The following is a 26889-nucleotide window of genomic DNA, read 5'->3' on the forward strand; positions in this document are numbered from 1 at the left end:
ACTGGCATGCCATAGATAATTTATTGATACCTATAAGAAAATGAGATCTCTAGCTCTTATCATTCCCAGGACAATACAGTCGACTTTCTCACACCGAATTGCCTTTTGTTGTTAACTGACCAATCGGTGAAATTCTGCACTTACTGACCTTTCCTACCAACTAATTAATTACTTACAGTTTATATTGGTCTCTAAGGTATAAACTCACACCACATTTTTCTGTTCACACTGGAAAAAGCTGCAGTATGTAGCAATTCTAAATAATAACTTGTTTTAATTTCTGTTTTATATTGTACAGGAATACAATCATCAGAGTTGGGAGGTAGATTCTACACTCCAAGGTGTGCTTGTGTGAGAGAGGGTAAAAGGCCAATCTCATTCTCACCAACACTTTCAGGAGTAACTGTACTCCTATAAATGTTACATGGATCTGAATCCTTCCACTGTACTGTATCATTTTCTTTTTTTTCTACTCGAAGTATCAAGAATTAGAATCTGCGGTATGACAAGTAGTGTTTTCTGAATCTGACAATGGATTATAATTAGAGTAATATAGTATTTATGTGGTCAATTATAGTAATTATTGGAAAATGTTAAAATGTTTTCTTTTTTCATATATCATCAGGTTAAATGTATGGCAAACCACTCAATAATATTGATGTTTTTTCTCAGAGCACTGCGAGATGGGAATTTGAACAACTGGCAAGACAGAATGTATTGGACATAAAAAAAAAACAAAAAAAAACAACTGTACAGCTATTTAAATCATTTACATATTGTCGAAATGATATGAAAATCATACAGCATATGAATTTAACATTTGACACATAAATAGATAGCTGATAGTCTGTAAGGCTTAATGAGTATCTAACCATCTGTCCATTTAAAGGAGTCACCATGCATGTAGCTTAATTCATCCAGATAGGATCTTAAGAAGTTTATCAGATTCAGTTAACAGTAAACAGTTTTAATCATAGGACTGGATACAATACCTATTCTGATAAATCATTTAAAATTAGCCTATACCTTATAACTACCAAACCAAACCTTTGTGTATAACAAGTACCTTGGTGCAACTCTAAAGTATACAAACATCCTAGGTCATTCGTACATATATACACGAATCATTTATTGCCATTGGCTCCTTCTTTAAGATAAAGATTTTTTTTACTGTAAGATAAAGCTGCCTATCATTTCCACTGTCTATATCTTAATGGAAATTTAACAAAATGGGACAGGAAAATCATTATAAAGGATGACAAAACTTGAAACTGAGGCAAAATATAATATCATAATTCATCCAAGGTCAGGTAACCATGGGAGGCAAGATGGATAAGCTTGCAAAAAAGTGGAACCAAGGGAGACAATACCTTAGGTCAGGGTTAGGTGGAATCAAGGTAGATAAAAAATACCCTTCAGGATAAGAGAACAGGAAGTGGAACCAAGGGAGACAATGCCTTAGGAGGGTTACACAGAATCAAGAAATGTAATGCCTTTTTTTTGCGGCTGGGGTGGCAGATTAAAGGGGGAGGCAATATCTTAGAAGAAAACATAGAATCAAGAGACTTGGACAATATCCTTCTGTAGAAAAGATTGTAAGAACCCATAGAATCAATGTTCTTTGAATTGATAGCAAATTATGTCCTTTGAAAAAGAGACTATGTCCTTGGAGGGAATAAGCAGAAATAATGCTCTGGACTATGTCCTTGGAGGGAATAAGCAGAAATAATACTCTGGAAGTGGTAATGCTCCCCGATACTAAAACCACCACCTATGTGATATACCTGTAGTTATGCCTCAACATTAGATTATACTCTGCACTTTTTGGTCGCTCTTTCAGAATCACTTTCTCTAAAAGTGAATTACCAAACTTTCTTTCAGGGAATTTTGGTAACTCTCCACTGTCACATGGTTTTCTGTCAAGGGAAGATAACTCTCCGCTGTAACATGATTTTCTGTCCAGAAAGTATATTCTAATCAGCTGAAACTGGCCTTGAGAGGCAATGTTGTTATTAGTCCTCAAGTGATATTGTAAATAAATACACTTATATGATTAAGGAATCTCAATGGATTGAATTTTAATATGCAAGCCAATATGAGGTGATTCAATTGATTTTTTCACTCTGAAAAATATCTTTTAGAGTTTACCATACATTTGTTGTCTATATGCATAAGGTATTTACCTTTACAACCTATATCAATATCTCTGATTCTTTCTGATCAAATGAAAATGAAACAATCACCAAGAATCAGCATGGTTAATATCCAGAGTATAATCAAAACATTATATTGACCCACTTAAAATATAATCACTGTGTACAGTTTTGCCGTGGGTTTAATATTGAGCCAGACCCCACACGAGTGTTAAGGTTCCCAAATCAGCTCCCTTAGGGAAGGAAATCCCTGCAGTTACTGTCCCATCAAGTGTCATTAGCGTGTGTAGGTTTACTGCCCAGGAACTGTGTGAATTGTCGCAGTGAGCTATCAACATATTGATCAATGCTATCACAGATATTATACAATGCCTGACCTTTTCCCTGTATTGAATTCCTATGTTCTGGACGGTTTCTTTATTGTTATTTTATTACGAGTTGATACTAAAATCAAAACACTATATACAAAATATCTTAACAGTTTTGTTTTCATTTCCAATAGTTACTTCACTACCTTGTATGTAACAGTTGTGGTTTCCTGAGGCTTCGTTATTTATTTTCTTATAAATCATCATGTTAGCAGAAATATATTTAATTATCCACTTGATGAAATTACCACCCAGTGAGTCTTGTATAGTCCTATAACTTTTGATTATATACCTGTAATAGGATTGAGTAATTAAAATAATCCTACCCTAGCTGAGGCGTGAACTCCCTCTCAGTTGAGGATACCAAGTACCACCTCGGTTAAATGGGAAATTCCCCACAACCTGAGTTAGTGTGACAACTTTTAATGCTCTGCAAGTTTCAATAACTATGCAACTTTGTAAAACAGAGTGACATAAATTAAATCAAATATCCAATATAAATAGAGGTGAGAACAGAGAAAAACTAGAAAATGTCTAAGACATAAATGTCCTCGCTGCCACTTGACACCCCGAAACATAGTTTGGTAAAGATCGCATCAGCAGTGCCTGAGATTAGCCTAGTTACATTGCATTGGGACGGGAGGGACATGGGTTGGGACGGGAGGGACATGGGTTGGGACGGGAGGGACATGGGTAACACTATATATACCCCCCATTTCATGGCAGGGACATAAATATTCCAGTAAGTAGATTCAGTGTCAAAACAACCGAAACCCATATTATGTAATGTTGTTTGAAAATTTGATCTATCAGGGAATGTGTACTTTGTACATGTACCTCTAACCTATTGAGGCAGTCGGAGAAAAAATTGGTGAGAATTTTATTTGACAGAGAAACAGTCAACGGTATTGATGACCATTGTGATTTACATTGAGCAATTATTGTCACATCTTAATCCCAGCACACCAAACAAACTGAATACATTTACCGGGATTAATCAATACATGTACCTGTTTATACCCAGGTGTAAAAGAAACTTTATTAGGTGTATGGAACTATCACCACACTTTGATCTGATAGTTGGTGGTGTGGGGGCTTCAATAACAGGTGTACATCTCTCCGGTCACCATTAAGTAAACTGCTTATAGTCATAGTACTAAAGTCAGCTGACTCAATTGTCTACGTATGGAAATACCACCAATCCCATCTCTCCCTATCAGGTAAGTTTCAACATTATTTCCACCTCATTTTATTCATCCTATACAAGATTTGTACAGTAATTTCAAAACTTAATTAAGCTGTATGGTTATTTTAGAGAATTAATGTACGCATTATTTTGTTTTCCTATGTCATTGTCAATATAATGACAATATACTTTTTTCCAATAAATCAAAAGCTTTAGAACATACTGAAAATGAAGACATGTTGCAGGAGGATCCTATTTTGCATAAAGCCTTGTAATGATCATGTCGATGTTCTGACTGAAGTACAGGAATGAATATTTGTCTACTAAGCACTTTGAGTGTACAAAACAACGCTTTCATAACAATAATATAGCTTCCTTTACGCTTTAAAAATTCCAATTCCAAAGTACCAGTATGACAAAAACGGGCATATTCTCTTGATATTGTCTAACATTTGATTAATTTACCTAACTATATATCTGACAGAATGACTTTGTAAAATATAAATGCATTTTGGGATCAAATTCTTTCTCTATTTATGAATTTGTTTGAAGATTTGTTCATGCAGATAGCTGATACTTGAAAATTATGCATTAATTGTAATTACATGAAAGGTGGAGTGTCTATATAACACACCATGTATATTTTAAGTGTCTATATAACACACCATGTATATTTTAAGTGTCTATATAACACACCATGTATATTTTAAGTGTCTATATAACACACCATGTATATTTTAAGTGTCTATATAACACACCATGTATATTTTAAGTGTCTATATAACACACCATGTATATTTTAAGTGTCTATATAACACACCATGTATATTTTAAGTGTCTATAAACCACACCGTGTATATTTTAAGTGTCTATATATAACACACCATGTATATTTTAAGTGTCTATTAAAACCACACCGTGTATATTTTAAGTGTCTATATAACACACCATGTATATTTTAAGTGTCTATTAAAACCACACCATGTATATTTTAAGTGTCTATATAACACACGATGTATATTTTAAGTGTATGTTGTCCACAAAGATCTATCAAATTATGTCAAGGAATCTTTATATCAAACATTTTATTCTAACTCCAATGGATGAAAGATATAGCAATTTAGTATGTATATATAACTTACAACAAAAAACTCCAATTATGCCAAAATATTAAAATTATATAATATGAAGCAGATATTTTCCAATTTTTAAGTAAATCTAAAAAAAAATTTAATGTGTATTCATCATTTTTTGAATTTCAACATTTATAGTAGTATAGTTAAGATACTTAGTTTGCTTATAACTTCTGAAAACTGCATCAGGTCTAAGCAGGGCACTACATGGACTACAATTCTGTCAGGTCTCAGTGAGGACACTATACGGACTACAATTCTGTCAGGTCTCAGTAGGACACTATACGGACTACAATTCTGTCAGGTCTCAGTAGGACACTATACGGACTACAATTCTGTCAGGTCTCAGTGAGGACACTATACGGACTACAACTCTGTCAGGTCTCAGTGAGGACACTTTACGGACTACAATTCTGTCAGGTCTCAGTGAGGACACTATACGGACTACAATTCTGTCAGGTCTCAGTAGGACACTATACGGACTACAATTCTGTCAGGTCTCAGTGAGGACACTTTACGGACTACAATTCTGTCAGGTCTCAGTGAGGACACTTTACGGACTACAATTCTGTCAGGTCTCAGTGAGGACACTATACGGACTACAATTCTGTCAGGTCTCAGTGAGGACACTTTACGGACTACAATTCTGTCAGGTCTCAGTAGGACACTTTACGGACTACAATTCTGTCAGGTCTCAGTGAGGACACTATACGGACTACAATTCTGTCAGGTCTCAGTGAGGACACTATACGGACTACAATTCTGTCAGGTCTCAGTAGGACACTTTACGGACTACAATTCTGTCAGGTCTCAGTGAGGACACTACACGGACTACAATTCTGTCAGGTCTCAGTAGGACACTATACAGACTACAATTCTGTCAGGTCTCAGTGAGGACACTTTACGGACTACAATTCTGTCAGGTCTCAGTGAGGACACTATACGGACTACAATTCTGTTAGGTCTCAGTGAGGACACTATACGGACTACAATTCTGTCAGGTCTCAGTAGGACACTATACGGACTACAATTCTGTTAGGTCTCAGTGAGGACACTATACGGACTACAATTCTGTCAGGTCTCAGTAGGACACTATACGGACTACAATTCTGTCAGGTCTCAGTGAGGACACTTTATGGACTACAATTCTGTCAGGTCTCAGTGAGGACACTTTACGGACTACAATTCTGTCAGGTCTCAGTGAGGACACTATACGGACTACAATTCTGTCAGGTCTCAGTGAGGACACTTTACGAACTAATATTCTGTCAGGTCACAGTAGGACACTATACGGACTACAATTCTGTCAGGTCTCAGTGAGGACACTATACAGACTACAATTCTGTCAGGTCTCAGTGAGGACACTTTACGGACTACAATTCTGTCAGGTCTCAGTGAGGACACTTTACGAACTACAATTCTGTCAGGTCTCAGTGAGGACACTTTACGGACTACAATTCTGTCAGGTCTCAGTGAGGACACTACACGGACTACAATTCTGTCAGGTCTCAGTGAGGACACTTTACGAACTAATATTCTGTCAGGTCACAGTAGGACACTATACGGACTACAATTCTGTCAGGTCTCAGTGAGGACACTATACAGACTACAATTCTGTCAGGTCTCAGTAAGACACTTTACGGACTACAATTCTGTCAGGTCTCAGTAAGACACTTTATGGACTACAATTCTGTCAGGTCTCAGTGAGGACACTATACGGACTACAATTCTGTCAGGTCTCAGTGAGGACACTTTACGGACTACAATTCTGTCAGGTCTCAGTGAGGACACTTTACGAACTAATATTCTGTCAGGTCACAGTAGGACACTTTACGAACTACAATTCTGTATACGGTTTTGTAAAGCTGATAAACAAATTCCATCTATCAAATACATGGATGCAGCTCTGACCTACAAAATTATATCTATTGCTCTGATCTACTACAAAGTTTAATGTCTCACAATCTAAAACAAGCGTATTAATATTAAGCCCAGTGTCTTTTATTGGGTAGTAAAATACCCAAACTTTTCATCTAGAACACAGAATTTCATTTACCATAACCATGTTTCTAAGTACCAAAGTTTTCCATACGACAGTTTTAATTAGTTCTTACAAGGACAGATCTTCCCCTGGAACTTACAATATCTGGTTACCAGAGGTAAAAAATAAAGCCATGTACGAATGATAGAAAATCTCAGTAGCTAAACCAGAATCGCATACAGTCATTCTAATTAAGCATCTAATACTGGAATACAGATACATACTACAAACAACAAGGATGGATAGTATTGCAACAGCAATACAAAGTCCCCTGCCTGAGCTAGAAGTGCACCAATTCATTTCCAATTTTTTTTTTAAAAATGGTTTTTTCGAAAAAAAACAAATGTGGGATGCACAACTACATGTTATACTGATCATGTATACCAAGTTTCGTTAAGATCGGAGTAGTACTTTAGGAGGAGTTGTCCGGACAACTATTGCGTGATAGACAGACAGACAGACAGACAGACGGGCGGAGGGTAAACCTATAGTCCCCCCCGTTTTTCAAACGGCAGGGGACTAATAAAGAAGGTAAGTCTGCAATATCCTTTTGAACAATATATCAGTTTAGATTGACATTTGATATAACTACCATAAACCTCTGGTCAGTTCGAATTCGCGATAGTTCAAACTCTAGATTGTTTATAATTGACCCCATTGCGGTTAGTTCAAACATATCAATGGAAGAGTGTGAACCACAGGAACATTTATGGTGTGGAATGCATTGGATTCTATATATGTCAAGACCTGAGAAAAACATGTTTACCATGAAATAATAGCAAAGTCATTTAGATTATCTCAATGTGTTATATCTAAATACGTCATAAAAGTAGGAAGCATTTAAATTATACACCATTCACACAAACCCTCTAACACCTTTCCCTTGAAATGATATAACAGCTTATTTTCTACGTGTAATCTGCTTTGACTAAATGAAGTATTCAGAAATTTCTCCAACCAATCGTAAACTGTCTTCTAATGTCCCCAGACAATTCCAAACGTCAATATCACTTAAGTTACAATCAAGTGAGCCAAAAATAAAAAGTACAAGAAAAAATATTTATGGCAAAGTAATCATTTTCACTGGTCTACTGGGCGACCTCAGAATGTCTGCGGTACTGGTATGACGTGCTCCGTGTGTCGTATACAGAAGAAATGGCCTGAAAATACATCTGTACATTATCAAATGTAAATGAAGAAAGGTATTTATTTAAAGTGAGTCGGGTAAACAGTGATATGATGTGTGTATTAGGTATTGTCAGGTACTGTCAGTCACGTTAGTAATCATGACTCTTCATGTATGCTGTCAAAAGGACATCACAATCTCATTTTTTACATAAAAGGGACATATTTAACCCACAACTGTGAGTATTTTTTATTTAACTTCTGAGAGTACTTCCAAAATTGTGTCCAGTTTTTGTATACTAGACAAAAGGAAAGGTAGAACCTAAAATCTTGTCCAGTTACTAATATATATATAGACAACAGGGACGGGGTCGAGTATCCTCTTTGTACGCTGTCATGGTTCTTTTTAAAATTTCATTTTGCTACACACATAACACAGTCTCAAGCAATAGAGCATATATGTCCATAGATTGTTAGATAATTTAAACTAATGGTATGCAATTTGCTGTTAAATTTGAGACACACATTAAGATTTAAGATGATTTTATTGAATAAAAACATTATAAAACTGTCAACTGTCAAATAATTTTTATAAAACACCTTCTCAGTAAAACAACCATAAAAAGTATCCCTGCTGAAAGCTATAAGCAAACTCATGTTAAATGACAAGCAATTGGTTTATGTATGTAGGTTACTCAATAGGATTTCCTTATAGTCCATTTTACCTAATGTTAATCTTCTACAAATGATGGTATTAAAATTAATGTGATTAACTTCTGTCTGACACCCTGCAGAAGAAAACAGTTCTGCCAAAATAGCAGCTCAGCTCTTAAAATGCATTCAATTAAAACTAATTCATTTGAGAACTGATGGCAAATTCCATATCCAAAAGGTCTATTTAGTCATTCAACAAAGCATGTTATATACAGATTTTAATGATTTCTCTGGCCTACATAAAGGTAAGAAACGTCAATTCATTAATTATTATATAACTATGTCTTATAAAATATCAGAACTTTTATTTCTTGTCACAGAAATATCACCAATCTGTATACCAAGGCCGAATCATGGTCTACATCAGTGTGTTTGAATTTATTGAATGATCACCATTTTTTCTTTCTCCACTGTAATCAATCAATTTCAAAACACTTCAGCTTATATATAATAAATACTAAAATGCCTGACCACATACATGTACACCACTTCAATTTCACTCATTGTTGAACTACCACATCGTCACTCCTCAGATGAAATCTTTTTAATCAAAATCAGAGGGGTTATTTGAATGTCCTTTATGACAGACATCAGAGATACAGGAAAAATGTCACAAGCTTCCTGATTGGTCCATCTATCAACAAGCAGACAAGCCCATAAGCCTATCACTATCTACAATCAGCAGGATACAGAATTTATTGAATTTTATAATTTGATAAAAGTCTATCCAGTAGACAATGAGTTCTGTTGGTAATGATTTTAATCATTTTCCGACTTTGACCATACAAAATTTAATGCTTAATTAACAATCAATTCTACCTACATATATAATACAATATCTCCTTGCCGTGCCATATACTGCATGTATGGTGTCCATGCAAATCAGCTAGTGAGATTTTTCAAAAGCGAATCTTTCTGGAATGAGGTCAGATCTTACAACTACTATTTAGTTTAATGCCTGAATTGAAATCTCAAGATCATATTTGATTGAATATCAAACTTATCCATGTACGTGTTTTGGACATCAAGAACTTGCTCCACAGGTAGGTACAAGGTTTTTACCTAGAAATCATTGCTACCTGCACCTTTCAGGAGTAGAAAGGTACATTATGTAGGTTAGAGTGCATTCTGTCCGTGTTACTGAATACTTACCTGTAATTAACAGGTAATCTTATAACACATACCGGTATATATATATCATTACATGGCATTCTCTCATGGGATATAATATTGGGCTAAACCTGGAGCATAGTGACACATATATACTAATCCAAGTTTAAAATGGGAGAAACAATTACATACGTTACAAAATAAATGTATAGTTCTTTCATATATGTAGTAATTATAATGTAATGAATATAGAGTTTAGCCTTGTAATATGAATAAGAGGAATGAAAGAAATTGCAAATGAATTTCAAAATCATTTCTTTTTTCTAATACGCGAATGCGGACCAGACAGCTAAATTGGTTGTGTTATCTATGAGCAGTCGATCTCTGCTGACTTGAATGAGAAATTTACTTTGATTTATCTCAGATTTGAAAGGCAATGAATCAGTTTTACACATTTGTTTCTAGTGTACATAAGCCAACAGGTAAGTAATAGAAGATGTGATTGGAACAACACAGAAATTTTAAGATCCTCAATGATCGCCACGATCATGATTGAGTAAATGCATAAGAATCGGGAACACAAATCGAAATGTTAAGTATGCTTCATGGCGGTATGATACACAATCATCTAGATTAAGTATCATGTATACGATTGTATTACAGACCAACAATCTACCATTTAAACCATCTTAGCCTATCAGCAATATTGTAATAAAACCCAACCATTTATAACTACAGATAAATACAGTAAATATCCATCATTCACGAATAAAAAAAATATGAAAATACTCAACAGCTAAGTTTTATTGTTGATGTTGCAATGATAAATTTGAAATGAAACAATAATTTCACATTATATAATCATCAAAGTTATCAAAAAAAATTGAAATATCATTATAAATACCCCCCACGGTCTTGTATCCTTGGTGGCTGTGATCATCTAATTAATGAGACAGCCAACCTAACAATATCTATTGTCAACAATTTTTTCCTAGTACCACCTAGTGGTAAATATTTTTTTCTCCAGAAATGTTTATCATTTATTCTCCTGTGTCTGATTTCAAATATAGCCTGGTAGTAGATTATGTTTGAGATAAATGTACTATGGGGCTGCTAAATTAATCTCAATTGCACCTCCCCAGGTCAATTTCCTTGTTGGTCGGATTTGACCTTACCACCAAGTAAATCTACCCATGTCACTCAACGATAAAATAGGCAAAGGACCCATACTGCTGCAAGGCTCTTTAAACAGTTAAACCAATAGCAATTTCCGTCCTCAAAATACCCTTGAAGGAATGTGTCTGCAAAATTGTATTTTGCTATTTTTTTGTGTGTGTTGCCACAGGTATCCTTCTAAATGGCACACAGATAAGGTAGGCAGCCTTTGATGAAGTTGGATGTTTGTGGGCTAATCAATCAACAGGCAAGTGTTGTGGAGGAGGAATGACTTGTAGTAATGCAGGGAGTGTGTTCAATTTTACGACAGCAATGCAGTGTCTATGTAAGTACTGACCTATTGTGATACTGCAGTCAATCTGGAAATTTCATTTTCAATTATCTTGATTTGCTTAACATCGCAATGAGATACTAGCTAGACTTTTCTTATATACAAATTAATTACGTATTTTGTGTTCAACTAAACAAGTCATAAATTTAAGTTGCAAAAGTTTTGTATCCATATGTTGTGAATGTTTTATAGTGATATTTAGCATTTCTTTACTGTCCTTAGCTAATTCTTGTTAATTACAAATTAGAATACCTGTATTTGTTAGGTTATTTACGGTAAATTTTATACCATCTTCTGTCCCTTTTTGTATTTTTTTAATTTCATTTTAAACTTTATTTACAGTTGATTTAAACATGTTTTCCTGAATCCAATGTGAACTGTGTCTTCCAAACATTTTATCGGTATTCAGATATTCAAGTTTCAAATTGTATATTTTATCTGGTCATCGGACATTTCCAAAGTACTAAAGCTGTAATCTCAATAGTTCCATTTTTATACAATCAACAAAACTTTTGAAAAATCTCTTAAGAATTCCATGATGAAAGCACTTTGTGTTCATCAAAAGGACTGTTCTTTGGATAGTCTTGTTTGTGTATCTCCATCAAAAGATGTTTGAACCTTCGTTTTGATGGCCTTTGTTCGTGCAAGTCCTTCCAAATGCTGACCTGCACTGCATGTCCTCTCCTCACACAAAAGGAGTCACGGAGAAGATGACTGGAGAAACTCAGTAACGATTGACCTACCATCTTAAAACAGTTTCCACCTCATTACTTACCAACATGTTATTTGCTATTGATGATTTGTGAGATGAGGTGTGCGTGATTTTCCGTCAGGCAATCTTGTATAAGTTAAATATAGAATTCTGTCAGGTCCTCGCCTTACAACAGATATTGCTTGTCTTGATGTCAAAAGCCCTTCTGAGAAGACACCAAAGTGTCAGAATTAGTTTTCATTCTAAGTGAAGCTGCTCCTATCATAAATACTAGATTTTTCAATCATGTGTAAGAAGAGTGATTATGGTATATGTAGCATTAAATCAATTTCAGATCAGGCTTTGTAGCACTGAAAATTTCAGATCAGGCTTTGTAGCATTGAAAATTTCAGCTATGTACAATGACATTATATTTTAAGTTGCATATGTGAATATTTTCAAAATTTTTGAATTTTCCTATTTTTTTTTCTGTCTCCAGATCAGCTATGAGAATATAAAAGCAGCTTTCTGAAGAAACTTGGAACTGGGAAAAATGGAAAATAATTATATTAACACAACTGATTACCACAGAGACATTTTTATCAGCAGTAACTGACAAATTTACCAAAGTAAAGTGTTGGTGAAGTTTCAGTAACTTAATATCAGAACCAGTGAGAAATATAACACTGAAATATCAGTACGTAAGTGGATTATTGGTTTCTGAAATCACACTACTGTGATCATGAAGAAACCACAAAGAGGCCAAACGACGACCCTTCCCGAAATAATGTTTACTTCATCGAGTCTCCCTACCCGTGTCTACATACACACAGGAACCTCCATGGTTACTGCTGGACACTCCAAGGGTAGCAACGATTCGCCCACGTTGGGAGCAGTGCAAGCTGCCAAATCTGACCAAAAGGTTCAAGAAATGAATGACACTCCAAAAGCCAGAGCGGCTGAAGGTAAAACTGACCAAAAGACTGAACAAGCGGACAAGGAATTCTCTGTCAAGGATGTACAGAGAGGTAAATCAAAATCACATGGGAACGGTACAAAAGTCGGCCATAAAAAGCAGGTTTCTGACAATGTGGGAGAGATAAGTCCAGATTTAAAGGAAAGTCTCAAATTGCCACAGCTGCAACAAAGCTCCAGGTCTCCAAGCCTCACAGGTACCCCAAACCTGTCACCTCGGAAATCAACTCCAAGTATTTCCCCCAGACTGTCAGGAGATAAAGGTATTGATGCTGGTAAAGATCTTTATACACAGGTTTTACAAAAGGCACGGAAATCAAGGTCTCCAGAAAAGAGTCATCCTTTCCCAGACGTCAAGATAAAGTACCTGGACAAACGAGAGGATACCAAGGATATGATGAAGAATCAAGAGATGATACCCATTCCATTCTCACACATAGACAGGAAGTAAGTAGGAACCCCATACCCAACATTCCATTCTCACACATAGACAGGAAGTAGGAACCCCATACCCAACATTCCATTCTCACACATAGACAGGAAGTAAGTAGGAACCCCATACCCAACATTCCATTCTCACACATAGACAGGAAGTAGGAACCCCATACCCAACATTCCATTCTCACACATAGACAGGAAGTAGGAACCCCATACCCAACATTCCATTCTCACACATAGACAGGAAGTAGGAACCCCATACCCAACATTCCATTCTCACACATAGACAGGAAGTAAGTAGGAACCCCATACCCAACATTCCATTCTCACACATAGACAGGAAGTAGGAACCCCATACCCAACATTCCATTCTCACACATAGACAGGAAGTAAGTAGGAACTCCATACCCAACATTCCATTCTCACACATAGACAGGAAGTAAGTAGGAACCCCATACCCAACATTCCATTCTCACACATAGACAGGAAGTAGGAACCCCATACCCAACATTCCATTCTCACACATAGACAGGAAGTAAGTAGGAACCCCATACCCAACATTCCATTCTCACACATAGACAGGAAGTAGGAACCCCATACCCAACATTCCATTCTCACACATAAACAGGAAGTAAGTAGGAACCCCATACCCACCTTGTCAGGTTAGGCCATACAAATTATACCTGCTGTACACATTGCATGATTGTAAAGGGCAACTACTTTTTTCTTTTCTTTTTCAAATGTATCCCTTGACAGGCTTGGAAGGCTATAAACCTCATTACAAATATAGGTAGCATTTTCAGATGATTCACACTCAAAGTTCTATACTAAATTAAAAAAAAATCATGATGAAATATTTACGATTAACTTAACCATGGCCATGACATGAACATTTCCTTTGAATCTTGCAAAGCACATGATACCCGTTACGTCTTTTATGAAAAACCACCATATATACAGTATATACTGTACTTATCTGATGATAACATAACACTTTTTACTTTCTCACTAAGCAATGATTCATGTACATCAATATCGGAAGGCTGTTTAAAAATGTTTGTTTTATGTTTCCTTATTTATATAATGAAACCTCAGAAATCAATTTGGCAAAAACAAATAACTGAAAAAATCAATAATAACTGCAAACAACAAAGCCTTCAAAGGTTTGGGCGATTGATAGGCATTCTACATTCTCATTGTAAACATTTCATTGTGAAAAAACAAACAGTGTGAGAAAACATGAGGATCATTAGTTTCTTACACAAACCTTTACAGGAATAAATAAGTATAGTTCAAAACAATTCAGATACCCGTACCTAATTAATACAGTTTCTTAATATTTTGATCCAGATAATGACAATTCAGAAATAACTTGAGCATTATAAGAAACCTTGTTCTAAAAAGAAATGGACTTATATAAAGAAAGTGCCTAATCATTATATCATAGGTCAATAAAATATTAACACAAAGTATGATATAATAAAAATAAATTAAATATATAAAGACGGTTGATCAAGCACTTTATGGGACACTTGAAACAGACATGATATATCATTTTAAAGACGATTTCAAATAAGATAGGTATCAAACGTATAAATTGGTTCATAAATGCGACCCTGCACTGGTAGAGCTGTGTGCATGGTTTGTCTTGTATAACTCGGTGCAATATATAGCTGGTCATATATGGACTGAAACTTGGCAGAATATCTAGCCCTATTATACATACATATATTACAAAGGTGCGTGTATTGGTTTTTGTGGAGCTTCCCGTTGTAAAACAGTCAGGTAGATAAATAGTCAATACTGATCCAAGATAAAATATATAGGGTTAACATCATATATATACGACTGTAATATCAACAATTCGCCCAACGATCTTGATATACTCCCGATGGCAAGACTGTGAGAACTGCACTGGGTAAATATGTATGTGTATTCAAATCTTTTCTGATAAAACAGTCTCTATATTGTTAGTTGTGATACATTATTAAGTTAAAATAATCATAAAATGTGTCAATCTGGTTGTACATTACTCGATTTATAGCTGATCCGTACCAGAACAAAGGCCCAGGGTTAAGTATGCTACGCCTACAAAGGAAGGTCTTTAACAAGGCTGCTTGAGATTTATTTTTCGTCTCCCTATTGTTAAGACATAGTATATATGACGGAAACACCATTTAACATATACACTAGCGATTGTTATGACTTTGTTCCCGGTCTTAACAGTTAATGAGAAATGAGGAGGTGCTAAAAGTTCAGTGAAAGAGAGTGCACACAGTAGAACTATACAGCCCTTTGTAAAGGTGATATATAACTGTATAAATTATAGGGTCTACTATGAATACTGCTGATAATGAAGTGACTTGTCACCATTGTGTGTTCCTGTGTTTGTTTTAGGGTCACTGTGGTGCGAAACGCAATGTATGGCAACTTTCTCCGTAAATCAACCAAGAAACTCCAAGATGATCTACGTCAGACCATGCGAGTCTACTCCAGTGAGAAGCACGAACTTCTCCGTCACCTTGCTAGTCTACGACACGAAATGGACGAACTGAAAGCCTCTGAATCCAGCTCTTCCCCAACCTCATCCTTCAGTGACTCTTCCTCCTTCAAAAGTACACCACGCTTCTTTCATGCCCCCAACCTAGCTGCAAACAAAGCACGAAAGAAAGGACGGAAACGGAAAAATTCTTTAACAAGTGACGACAGTATGGGAAGTCAAAACCAGAAAATCAAAGAAGGAATTTTACGTCTTCCCACAATCAAAGATGCATCACCAGCCCCTCAGGAATGGGAGTCTGGCAACTCCATGCACACCAATCTACCCCCTATAGAACACCCCAAGGGGCTGGCCACAGCAAAGGCCCTGCTGGACAACAACTTTTCAATACCTAAAATATCTGACCCCAGTCGTGAGGACATCAGTGTTGCTAGTCTCAGACAGTCCAATCGCGAAAAGAAAAAAGTGCATTTCTCTGAAGAAAACAAAATCACAGAATTTGAAGTGATCAGATACAATGAAAATGAGGCAAAAAACTGGCGACATGGTGGGGCAAACAGCCCCACTGAGTACTATCGCAAACCTCGTGGCTCAAAAAAGGGAAAGGGTGAAAGAGGTGGGTCAAAAGGCACACTTGCACCTCTCAAGCGTCCAAACGATCCTAAGGAAGCACAAAAAGTGGCTGCTGAATATAAATCTTTATACCTTTCTATTCATGATCCGGAGGAACGTACCAAAACATTGGCGGACATTTTGTATGCTGTTCGCATGCGTATGCAGGAAAATGAACAGAATTTAAAGTTTGGTGAATCACCCCGCCCTGCAAAGACAAACAACACACTCTGTGATTTTCTACTCAGCAATAGCTCTGAAGATCCAATCCTGAAGGGCTCAGAACCAAGCAAGGTAGGTCATAAGGCATCTAGGAATCTAAGATATTATCAATATCATTTGTTTTAAACTCTTGAAAGGAAGGATCTGAATTATTTTGTAACGCTTTTAAATGCATGTTTAATTTTGTAAAAGCTTGCTCAGCTTAACATACAACTTTCATATATTAAACCAAAATCAACTATAAACTTGTTGCCATTTTTTTAACAATTATGATGCTTTGTTTCGTTGATAAATTCAAGTACTGTGTTTAAATTAAAATTCAGTTCAATGTATCAATATCAGGTAATCAAATTCTTGTTTCTAACGAATTGTTACCACAAATTTTTGAAATTTGATTTAATTGATTTAATCTATAAAATTAATATTAGTCTGTTACTTTATTTTTATCTCTGGGATATACTTTTTTATCTTCTCCCTAAAAATTAATCAAAATCCTTTTTTAAATACCTTTTAATATGTATTTAATTTTAATCATTGTAATCCTTCCAGAACACTGTAATGCGCTTATCTATTTAAATCTTTATTCATACAAAAACTTATATACAATAAGCCGAAAATTCTAAAATACCAACAACTTTTACCAATTGAAATGTTAAAAGTTCTAGAAATAGATATCACTGGATTCAAAAGGTAAAGTAGCCACATCTTAAGTACGCCGTTTAATAACATATACGCTCTGAACCGATTACCGACTATTCAATATTGACCAAGAACTTTCAGATGAACGAACTTGAAAGGTTTATATATTTACTGTTAAAGTCCCGATATGTAATTTAGGGTAGTAAGGCGACACACTTTATAATGTTACATTACAATGGCATAGAAAATAGGACAGCCTGATTAGTGAGGTATTACAAAATAGGACAGCCTGATTAGTGAGGTATTACAAAATAGGACAGCCTGATTAGTGAGGTATTACAAAATAGGACAGCCTGATTAGTGAGGTATTACAAAATAGGACAGCCTGATTAGTGAGGTATTACAAAATAGGACAGCCTGATCAGTGAGGTATTACAAAATAGGACAGCCTGATCAGTGAGGTATTACAAAATAGGACAGCCTGATCAGTGAGGTATTACAAAATAGGACAGCCTGATTAGTGAGGTATTACAAAATAGGACAGCCTGATTAGTGAGGTATTACAAAATAGGACAGCCTGATTAGTGAGGTATTACAAAATAGGACAGCCTGATTAGTGAGGTATTACAAAATAGGACAGCCTGATTAGTGAGGTATTACAAAATAGGACAGCCTGATCAGTGAGGTATTACAAAATAGGACAGCCTGATCAGTGAGGTATTACAAAATAGGACAGCCTGATCAGTGAGGTATTACAAAATAGGACAGCCTGATCAGTGAGGTATTACAAAATAGGACAGCCTGATTAGTGAGGTATTACAAAATAGGACAGCCTGATTAGTGAGGTATTACAAAATAGGACAGCCTGATTAGTGAGGTATTACAAAATAGGACAGCCTGATTAGTGAGGTATTACAAAATAGGACAGCCTGATTAGTGAGGTATTACAAAATAGGACAGCCTGATTAGTGAGGTATTACAAAATAGGACAGCCTGATTAGTGAGGTATTACAAAATAGGACAGCCTGATCAGTGAGGTATTACAAAATAGGACAGCCTGATTAGTGAGGTATAACAGTCATTATAAACTTTGTTACCTTTACTACACACTCCAATGCCTCCTACTAAGACACTTTACATTACAGCTGTTATGCTTTATTCCATATACTTTAAAGACACCGTCTTCTCTCTAATTGGTCAGACATATCTCCCCTACTCTCCTACTAAGACACTTTACAAGAACTGTAATCCTGTATTCCATAAAGATAGCTAGCCAAACCCATATTCTCTAAATTGAATTTATTCAGAATTTTTTTTTTCTATTAAAAAGTTTCCAGTTGATTTACAGGTACAAACTCTTTAGTTAGGAATAAAATGGCTTATATGTACATGTATATATACTTAAGACCTAAATGTAAATAGTATAAGAAAAGATAACAAAAATAACTAGTTAACAAATTAAGACATCTTTCACAATAAACTAGATAACAAATTTATATATCTCGATCACTTGTTACTATATCTACATACTGGTAAATATTTAGTCCTACATGACGTAAATGTTTGACGGCCAATCACCCGTGTTTATGTGAAAAGGTTATCAAGCCAATGCAATATCTAATAAGATATTTGATATTTTTAACAAACTTTCAAGGTAAAGTATCATTCTAAGGTCAAGTAAGCATATCAGTGCCATTTGTATCATTTGACACAATAAAAGAAATCGTCAGAATTTTAGTTTTGATAATGTAATGGACCATAATTGACAGGTAAATTCTGTACCTAATGTTATACGCACATGCTGATAGGTATACAGAGGGACAATTAACTAGTAAATATAATGCCCTTTCATACTTGCTCTATGGAGCTTGATCACCTATAATACACGATATGAGATCAAGAGATATCGTCATTCCTCGATGACATATCAAATCCACAAAATCGTGAGACTGCCAGACGAGTTCAAGGCAGAGTCGGTTTGATTCCAAACCTTACCTTGACACTTCTTCTTGTCAAAACTCTTTGGCCATACTTTGCTTAACTTTGATTTCAACTCAGCAAAATTAATTGATACTGATAGTCTTGATGACATGCCTATTAGATATTGGTTTGACTTAATGAAGTGAAGCATGATTAATCATAACAGAGAGAAAATATATCATTATTTATCTACATTGTATTAGGATAATTCAATAGAAATTGATTGTATATAGATTAGTGTTCTTTGATCTTAGTTTTATTAATTTTTGGTTTACTTCAGTATTATGAGAATATGAACAAAGTAATAATAATATTTGGTCACAATATATTGTTACACATGCTTCAAACTATGATTAAGACTTGAGCTGATCTTATTACACACTTAAATTTCACAGGAATAAGTTAAAATAGTTCTGTCACTCAATTTATAATACACAATGACTTGATTGTTGTTTAAAACTGAAAAATGATAAACAAATTTAATTATTTCGCAGCTCGGCAACAAGTTCCATGGAGCCCCAAACCATACTGCTGCGAGAATCGGCCGCAGATCTCACTCTATACAACTCCAGAACTATTTACGCAAAATGTCCAAATCGCGTAGGATGATCGAACATATGGAAGCTGAGCAGTACCGTCTGGCCCACATTATCGGCCACAAACACCTGATGGCTGCCTCCCAAGCTGCACAAGCATAGAGAAAAGATGTTCACATATCTAGGGAGTCCAAGATGACCATTTCTCGACCCATGGCTTTATGAAGTATATTTGTTGAGTTTCACCATGACGTCTCGACCTTCGGTGGATCCTTATATGGTATCTGTGGGCCCTCATTACATTAGGGGCTGGAGTAGTGCTATCTAACTGGTACCACATGCGGTTCCCACAACTAGAAGCGTCTGTTTGATGACTGGCTCTTTAACCCATAGAATTGTCAGAAGGATTGATGGATGTGATTTTTAACAGAATATATGACCATATATAAAGAGTTCAAGCATTCTTTGGACATTGATCTCCCTTTTTTCATTTTCGAGTTGGAGATAGGTAATTAGAGTGCTCAACAATTGTACAAATAATTCTTACATTTCTTCTGCTTTGGTAGATTCTTAATATTTATATGGATCGAGAAGAATCCATCGCTTCATCACCAGAGGGTCAAATATACAGTGATATGTACTTATACATGCTCAGCATCTTATTTTCCTGGATTTCTGTGGGGTTTGTTCACAAAAACTGTGTTGTATGTGTTTCATGTGAAATTCCACAGATTTTAACACTGTGATTCTGTGTTGTTAGACAACAGCTCCAATACCTACAAGTCTCGAATATTGATACAGACTTAAGTGCTATGGACCTAACGACCTTGTGTGAACCCTATTGTCTGTTTGTCCAGTATGTTTGACCACAACAATTGGATAGGAAGTTACATATCAACACTAAAATGTTCACATTTTATTGATGACTGATCACAATTTTAAATGCTGTCCAAAACTTTGATGAACAATTATTGAAGAAGTGCCTTACAGATATGTGTAGCCATTGTTTTGGTCAGTACACAGTAAAATTTTCACACAAGACTGTGCTGTTGTCATATGGGAAGTATACACCTTCACCACATAGACACAGTGGTGAGATTATTTTCACAACTCACTGATAATTGTAAGAAAATCTGGCTCATTTTATGATGGACATGTCAAAAATAAAAAAATAAATAAAATAAAACCTATTCTTGACGAGTAAAATTCACAAATATTTATTTTTCTATCATACATCTACATTTCATAAATTATCGTATTTATCCTCTAGTCAATTTGGTCATGACAAGTGTTCTTTACATATTGTGCCAATTGATAACTATTCCAACTGTTTCCATGACAATGGTTCTTCTGTGTCCATGACAACCTTTCATCTGTAAAATTGTTTGACAATGACTCTCCACCATAACTATCTATTGTTACAGAATGCTGAAATTCACCAATAAATGTGTGATCAAAAAGTTTCTGTAGTTGTTTTTAAGAATTAACACAAAAATGATTACCACAAAAAAATTTACAGCTGAGAAATATGAACTTGTATTTGAATTGAAAACAAATTTGCTTCCATTTCAAATTTTCTTTACATAAAAGTTGTCTTAAGGAGACAATTATTTCATTTCTTTAAACTGCATTTTCAGTCATTTTCAGAGTGGATCAAGACACTGCAATTAAAAATTTAACATCAAGTTAAAATCTCATTCTGACTTTGTGAGTACTAGATGACAACTTTGTTTCCATCTCACATATTGATAACATTACTTTGATGACTATTGCCCATAAAGATGTTCATTTCAGTCGATACTCTGCTTGTATTGATTTCCTTGTAGATTTTATAACTTCCTCAGCATTTCAATTATCACCTGCGACCTCTATTCATTTGTTATACTTTGACCTGGATCAAACAATCTCCTAGTCCAATCAGGACCACTACCTGTAGGTGTTCAATTATCCGTAAGACACACAACAAATCCAATATTTTACCTGTGGTTTTCACTCGACACATGCCTTTGTCTAACAGGTACATTGATATGTATTTGTCACAAAGAATTACTATGAAAGAAAACGCATCCAGGTCCACCCAGGGGAGGATGAAATGCGACACCAAGAACTTCTCACCAGTAAAGTCTCCGCCCGTTCCTCTTCCACTTGAGTTTAGTTCTGTGTCATTAGATTCAAAGAGTAACTCGTACAGATATTAACAGAAAATGAACCAGTCGTGAATTAATTTCACTTTGACATGTTTTTAAAAAGTTATTAATAATGACATTAGTTGTAATATGTCAGAGTATACTTACAAAGGAATGTATTAAGTTTCCATAGATCAAAACTTCTAGATTATTGGTACGTGTATTGAAATTATTGAGAAGGCCATTTTAAATATTCTTTCTCAAACTCAAAGTATCTAAATGATTGTTTCCAGCTGTATGCTTTAGTAGAAATATCCGAAGAAGGATTTAAATTTTTTGCCAATTTAAAAAGTTTTCTTTACAGTGACTATGAGTATTACCCACTGGAAGGCAACTATAATTCTTTTACTGTCAAGTATAAGTAATAGCTTTACCATAGGGTACACAAGATACACTTAAAATATACATACAATTAACTTATATTGGTAGTTATAAACAAATCTTCAATAATAAGCTCATCCATTTAGATGAGAAAAATGGTTGTTCAAAGTAATCTAAAACTATAATACCTGTTCAGAATTTGGACAAAAGTCATCGTCATGTTAACCTTCGCACCAAGGTTTATATACAAGCACTTTCGATTTGCTATTTGAACATGTTCCTTTGTTCCTGCCAGACATAAGTGATATTGTTACATTAAAAGGAGAATTGTTTGTTCATTACAAAGGCTAATCAAATCAGCGCTGATCAATAAAAATATGTGTATCAGCTCTACTGTACATGAGATATTGGAGTTCTGGAAGCTATATAACACAGACTGGTGGGTGTGATGGCAGTACTTTCAGGACAACATTAAAGGCATAATTTTTACGAAACATTAAAGACATAATTTTTATGATCAAAATACATCTGTATGATTAAAACACATACCTAATTGAATTGATATTGACCTGCGACAGGAACAGTGATAAACTGTATACATGTACATCCATAAGTACATGGCTTATCTACTCAATATTGCCCACATGTTCCTGTCAAAGACAATGAAAGCAAAACTTTTTCTGTAGCCTGTTTTGACTTTTTTGTTTGTTTGCTGGAGTTTTCTCCAGGGTCATTTTGAGACAGGGTTTCCTTTTAGTATCAGTTGGGCACTTCACTGAAAACTTGAGAGATGCCCATCATATGCTATCCAGAGCAAATGGGGAAGTGTCTTGATCATGGACACAGCCATGACAGCTAAAAAAAGCCAATAGTCTCAGGCTTCCTGAGAAAAGCAAACTTCCACAGATTGGGATCAAACAAAACGCCTCAGATCTTCACCTGATACCTATTTGTCCATAATGCTCTACTGACGGTTACCACAGTCCCTGACAACACGGCCAATTCTACTGTACTTTGCTTGTGATTGTTTAACATGAATGATATATGATCTTGAAATCTTAATTAAAACTACAAACTGTCAAAATCTATCTGCTATGAATACAAGAATAGTTTTTTTATTTGAAAATGTTCAAACATTTCACTCAGATTAATTCTGGTCAAACATACTCTGAAAATGTAATCAGCAATGACAAAACAGAATTTGACAAACACAGAAAAACACAAGTGGGTATCAAACAGAAGGTTATGACCTTTGTAAATGGTTGAAAACTTGTAAAGAAATGAACAACCTATTATGTATAGTACATGTCACACACTTGTGGAATTCATTTCAGATTGAAATTGTACAGCTTGTGTAAATCAAATGGAGACACTTCAAATATAGGTGTATTTCATTTCTGAATTGAAGTGTTTATAATGTTTTATATCTTAGCTGTCACTCTGAAGTGTAGGTCTTCAGTGGACACCATCAAATAGAACATTTTATATAATTTAAATTCCTACTAGATTTAAGTTTTTTTTTCTTCTAAATTTAATTTCGATACATCTGATTCCATTTATCTAAGCGAACAGTTAGCTAAATGATAAAATTTTGAGTGGATTATTTGTAAATGTGCTAAATATGTTTGAAATCATATTAATCATATTTGATAAATAGAGTCTAGATTCAATTAATTATTCACTGAATGTTGGCTGATGTTTTATTTAATTTCCTTGAACAGGTATTACATCTGATATAGGGGCCGAGGTGGCCGAGTGGTTTAGGTGTCCGAAATTCGAAACCTACATGGGGCAGTTGCCAGGTACTGACCGTAGGTCGGTGGTTTTTCTCTGGGTACTCCGGCTTTCCTCCACCTTCAAAACCGGGTATGTCCTTAAATGACCCTGGCTGTTAATAGGACGTTAAACCAAACAAACCAGACCCTATTAACCATTCGACAGATACAAATATTCTGACACTACGAAGATATGGTCATAATGAACTGCTAATTGTTCCCACACTTAAAGAAGAATACTTTCCACACAGATATAAGAGTAAAACCGAGTTCTGTCTAATAGCTGCTGTACATTATCATCACAGAAATTAATGGAGAAGCCATATTTTGGGTGTTTCACTCAAATACTTAATACCAATCAAGTGTGATGTTATATACTTTCATCTCCCTAACAGTTTGGCTTAAATTAATCAATTTCTGAAAGGTAAGACAAATTTCTCTGACAAGAAATTCCATTGATTGCCTGCCTTAATATAGCTTTTAAACACTTTCATAACATTTTTACAGCTGTACAAATGTCAACAGTGTACCATAATAACTAGCATTTTACCAACCAAGGACTACGTAGGATGTGGGGTCAACCGCTACCTGGATGGCCTCTCACATCAATTACAACAGTAATAAGTCCCATTACTTTCAAACACCCACAGGACCCTGTTTTTATCTATAACCCAAAGGGGAGGCCATTTTCTGTTGTCACACGTCTACATGGTTACCACCACTGTTGAGTCGAAGGATGGGACTAAATTATACATTGGTAGGACAATCTACTCCCCCACACTAATACAAAACATAGCTCAAGGAAAGCTATAATTCTGATTCCATATAGAGGAGTGTTTTGTTGTCAACATGTCATATTATAGGAATTTATAAAAACATGAAACTTAATTCATTTGGGAGAATATTGCATCATCTCCGAAGCATTTTTCATTTTTTCAAAACACCCAATTTAGAATAAATTAATACCTTTAACTTATAAATGTATCTGCTTCTTAAGTATACAAACACTCCTTTTTTATGGATTTTTTCAAAACACCCAATTTAGAATAAATTAATACCTTTAACTTATAAATGTATCTGCTTCTTAAGTATACAAACACTCCTTTTTTATGGATAACAATTAAGACCAACAGCAAGCATTCTGCTAGGTGTAATACTGTAAATCACTTAGATTTTGGGAATGCTGATCCAGGAATGAATTTAAATTTGTGAATGATGAGCTTTTTGAGTCATGGACTCTCCGGCACTCCTTTATCAGCAAACAATTACTTTGCTGCTATCAAGAGTGTTCATATTTTTTATTAAGGATTTTAATTCTTGATTGACTTCCTAGTGTGTTAACATGAAAATAAATCCTACATAAAATATAAGTGATTTACAGTATTCAGCAGATCTATCATTGGTTGATTCTTCTACTTTTAACTGGGGCATCAAATGTTGTTTGCACATTATAATGTCGTACTTACATTTGTATTGGCAAACAAAGCATTAAGGTAAAGTATTAAGGAGAATATACATAGGTTCAGAAACAAGTAGTAAAATTTTGCTGTTAAGTAGTTCAATCAATAGTTCACGGCAAATTTCAAATGATTTGTTGTGGACAACATGGGTTTTTAACAAACAAGTCTAAGTTTGATAAGAAGCCCACACATCAATGTTACATTTTCAAAGACGTAATTCAAAAAAAAATTCTGTCAATCATTTTACATTTTCAAAGACGTATTTCAAAAAAACATTTCTGTCAATCATTTATATTTCACATAGGATTTATTTTTGCGTTAATACGCAAATTAAATTCCTTAGCGATTATTTGTATGCGAATAACACCTTTGGAGGGCGGTCAAGCTATTGGTTACAGATATAGTAGTCCATGACCCTAATAGCTCATCAACTGCGAATTTAAAGTCATTTCTAGATCAGCCTTCATGAAATCACGTATTCGCAATTATGTCTGAAGAGGTCCTATTTGCAATTATGTCTGAAGAGGTATCTTCGCGAAATTAAGTATTCACGAAATCTAGGTGATTTGCAGTATTTCATTGTCCTGTAATGAGCCCACCCCTCCTCAGGGTCGGGATGTATATGTTAACACTCTGGGCACAGTATGGTGAAGACAAGACAGGCGATTCACAAGCAGATAATACAAGGTTACAGGGTACAGATACATATATTTATAAGAGCATCTGTAAAAATGAAAAATTACATAAGTCAAGTCCTGTATCCACTGAGCTATTAATTAAGGGACATCCTGTTTAATAAAGGAAATAATTAAGTGACTAGAATGATTATTAATGACACAGATATAGACAATACAATAAATGATTTAATACAGGTACATACTACACACTTACAGGTAAGTACAGGTACATGTAGGTATAAGTACAGGTAGGTCTGGGTTCAAAATACAGGTAGGTGTTACTCACAGGGAACTGGAACGGGACAGCACCACGGGATTGTTCTTCCTCCTTAAGATCGGGGACGGGTCAGGGCTAGGTCGTGTGTACTCTTTACGTCGGAATACTGGGGATGGCCCTGGGTCTGATCTCCTGTAGGGGGAACAAACATTGATGACGTCAGTATATCTATATTACAGGTATATAATCTTATATAATCTCCGGTATGGGGGGGGGGGGGCTCTAGGTGCAGATTCTTCCGAAGAAAACACTATTTATATAAT

General features: G+C 35.2%; 2 protein-coding genes across 10 annotated transcripts in view; one reads left to right on the forward strand and one right to left on the reverse strand.

Annotated features, from left to right (window-relative positions):
* LOC117336288 (kinesin-like protein KIF21A) overlaps positions 1–26889 on the reverse strand; it is a 133161-nt gene that overhangs the window by 9317 nt on the left and 96955 nt on the right. For all 6 annotated transcript variants that reach the window (XM_033896774.1, XM_033896773.1, XM_033896771.1 and 3 more), the window contains one exon: positions 26636–26758. In XM_033896774.1, the coding sequence (XP_033752665.1) occupies positions 26636–26758 (123 nt within the window). The remainder of the gene's footprint in view (positions 1–26635; positions 26759–26889) is intronic.
* On the forward strand, positions 3602–21391 carry LOC117336289. Of its 4 annotated transcripts, none has more exons than XM_033896779.1 (5): positions 3602–3741; positions 11176–11331; positions 12528–13450; positions 15839–16847; positions 19889–21391. In XM_033896779.1, exons 3-5 carry the CDS (start codon positions 12771–12773, stop codon positions 20090–20092), a joined length of 1893 nt encoding a protein of 630 aa, XP_033752670.1. In that variant the 5' UTR covers positions 3602–3741; positions 11176–11331; positions 12528–12770; the 3' UTR covers positions 20093–21391. The 4 variants fall into 4 exon arrangements, with proteins under 4 accessions (XP_033752670.1, XP_033752667.1, XP_033752669.1 ...); XM_033896776.1 differs by lacking the exon at positions 3602–3741 and adding an exon at positions 7958–8083; XM_033896778.1 differs by lacking the exon at positions 3602–3741 and adding an exon at positions 7990–8096.

Source organism: Pecten maximus, chromosome 10 (genome assembly GCF_902652985.1).
Source record: "Pecten maximus chromosome 10, xPecMax1.1, whole genome shotgun sequence".
Classification (NCBI taxonomy): Eukaryota; Metazoa; Mollusca; class Bivalvia; order Pectinida; family Pectinidae; genus Pecten; species Pecten maximus.

Excerpts from the sequence above, each read along its gene's own strand:
- LOC117336289 (XM_033896779.1), top strand. The coding sequence starts at position 12,771 with ATGAAGAAACCACAAAGAGGCCAAACGACGACCCTTCCCGAAATAATG. Across the intron at positions 13,451-15,838 it reads TTCTCACACATAGACAGGAA|GGTCACTGTGGTGCGAAACG; the intron begins GTAAGTAGGAAC and ends TGTTTGTTTTAG. Across the intron at positions 16,848-19,888 it reads AGGGCTCAGAACCAAGCAAG|CTCGGCAACAAGTTCCATGG; the intron begins GTAGGTCATAAG and ends ATTATTTCGCAG.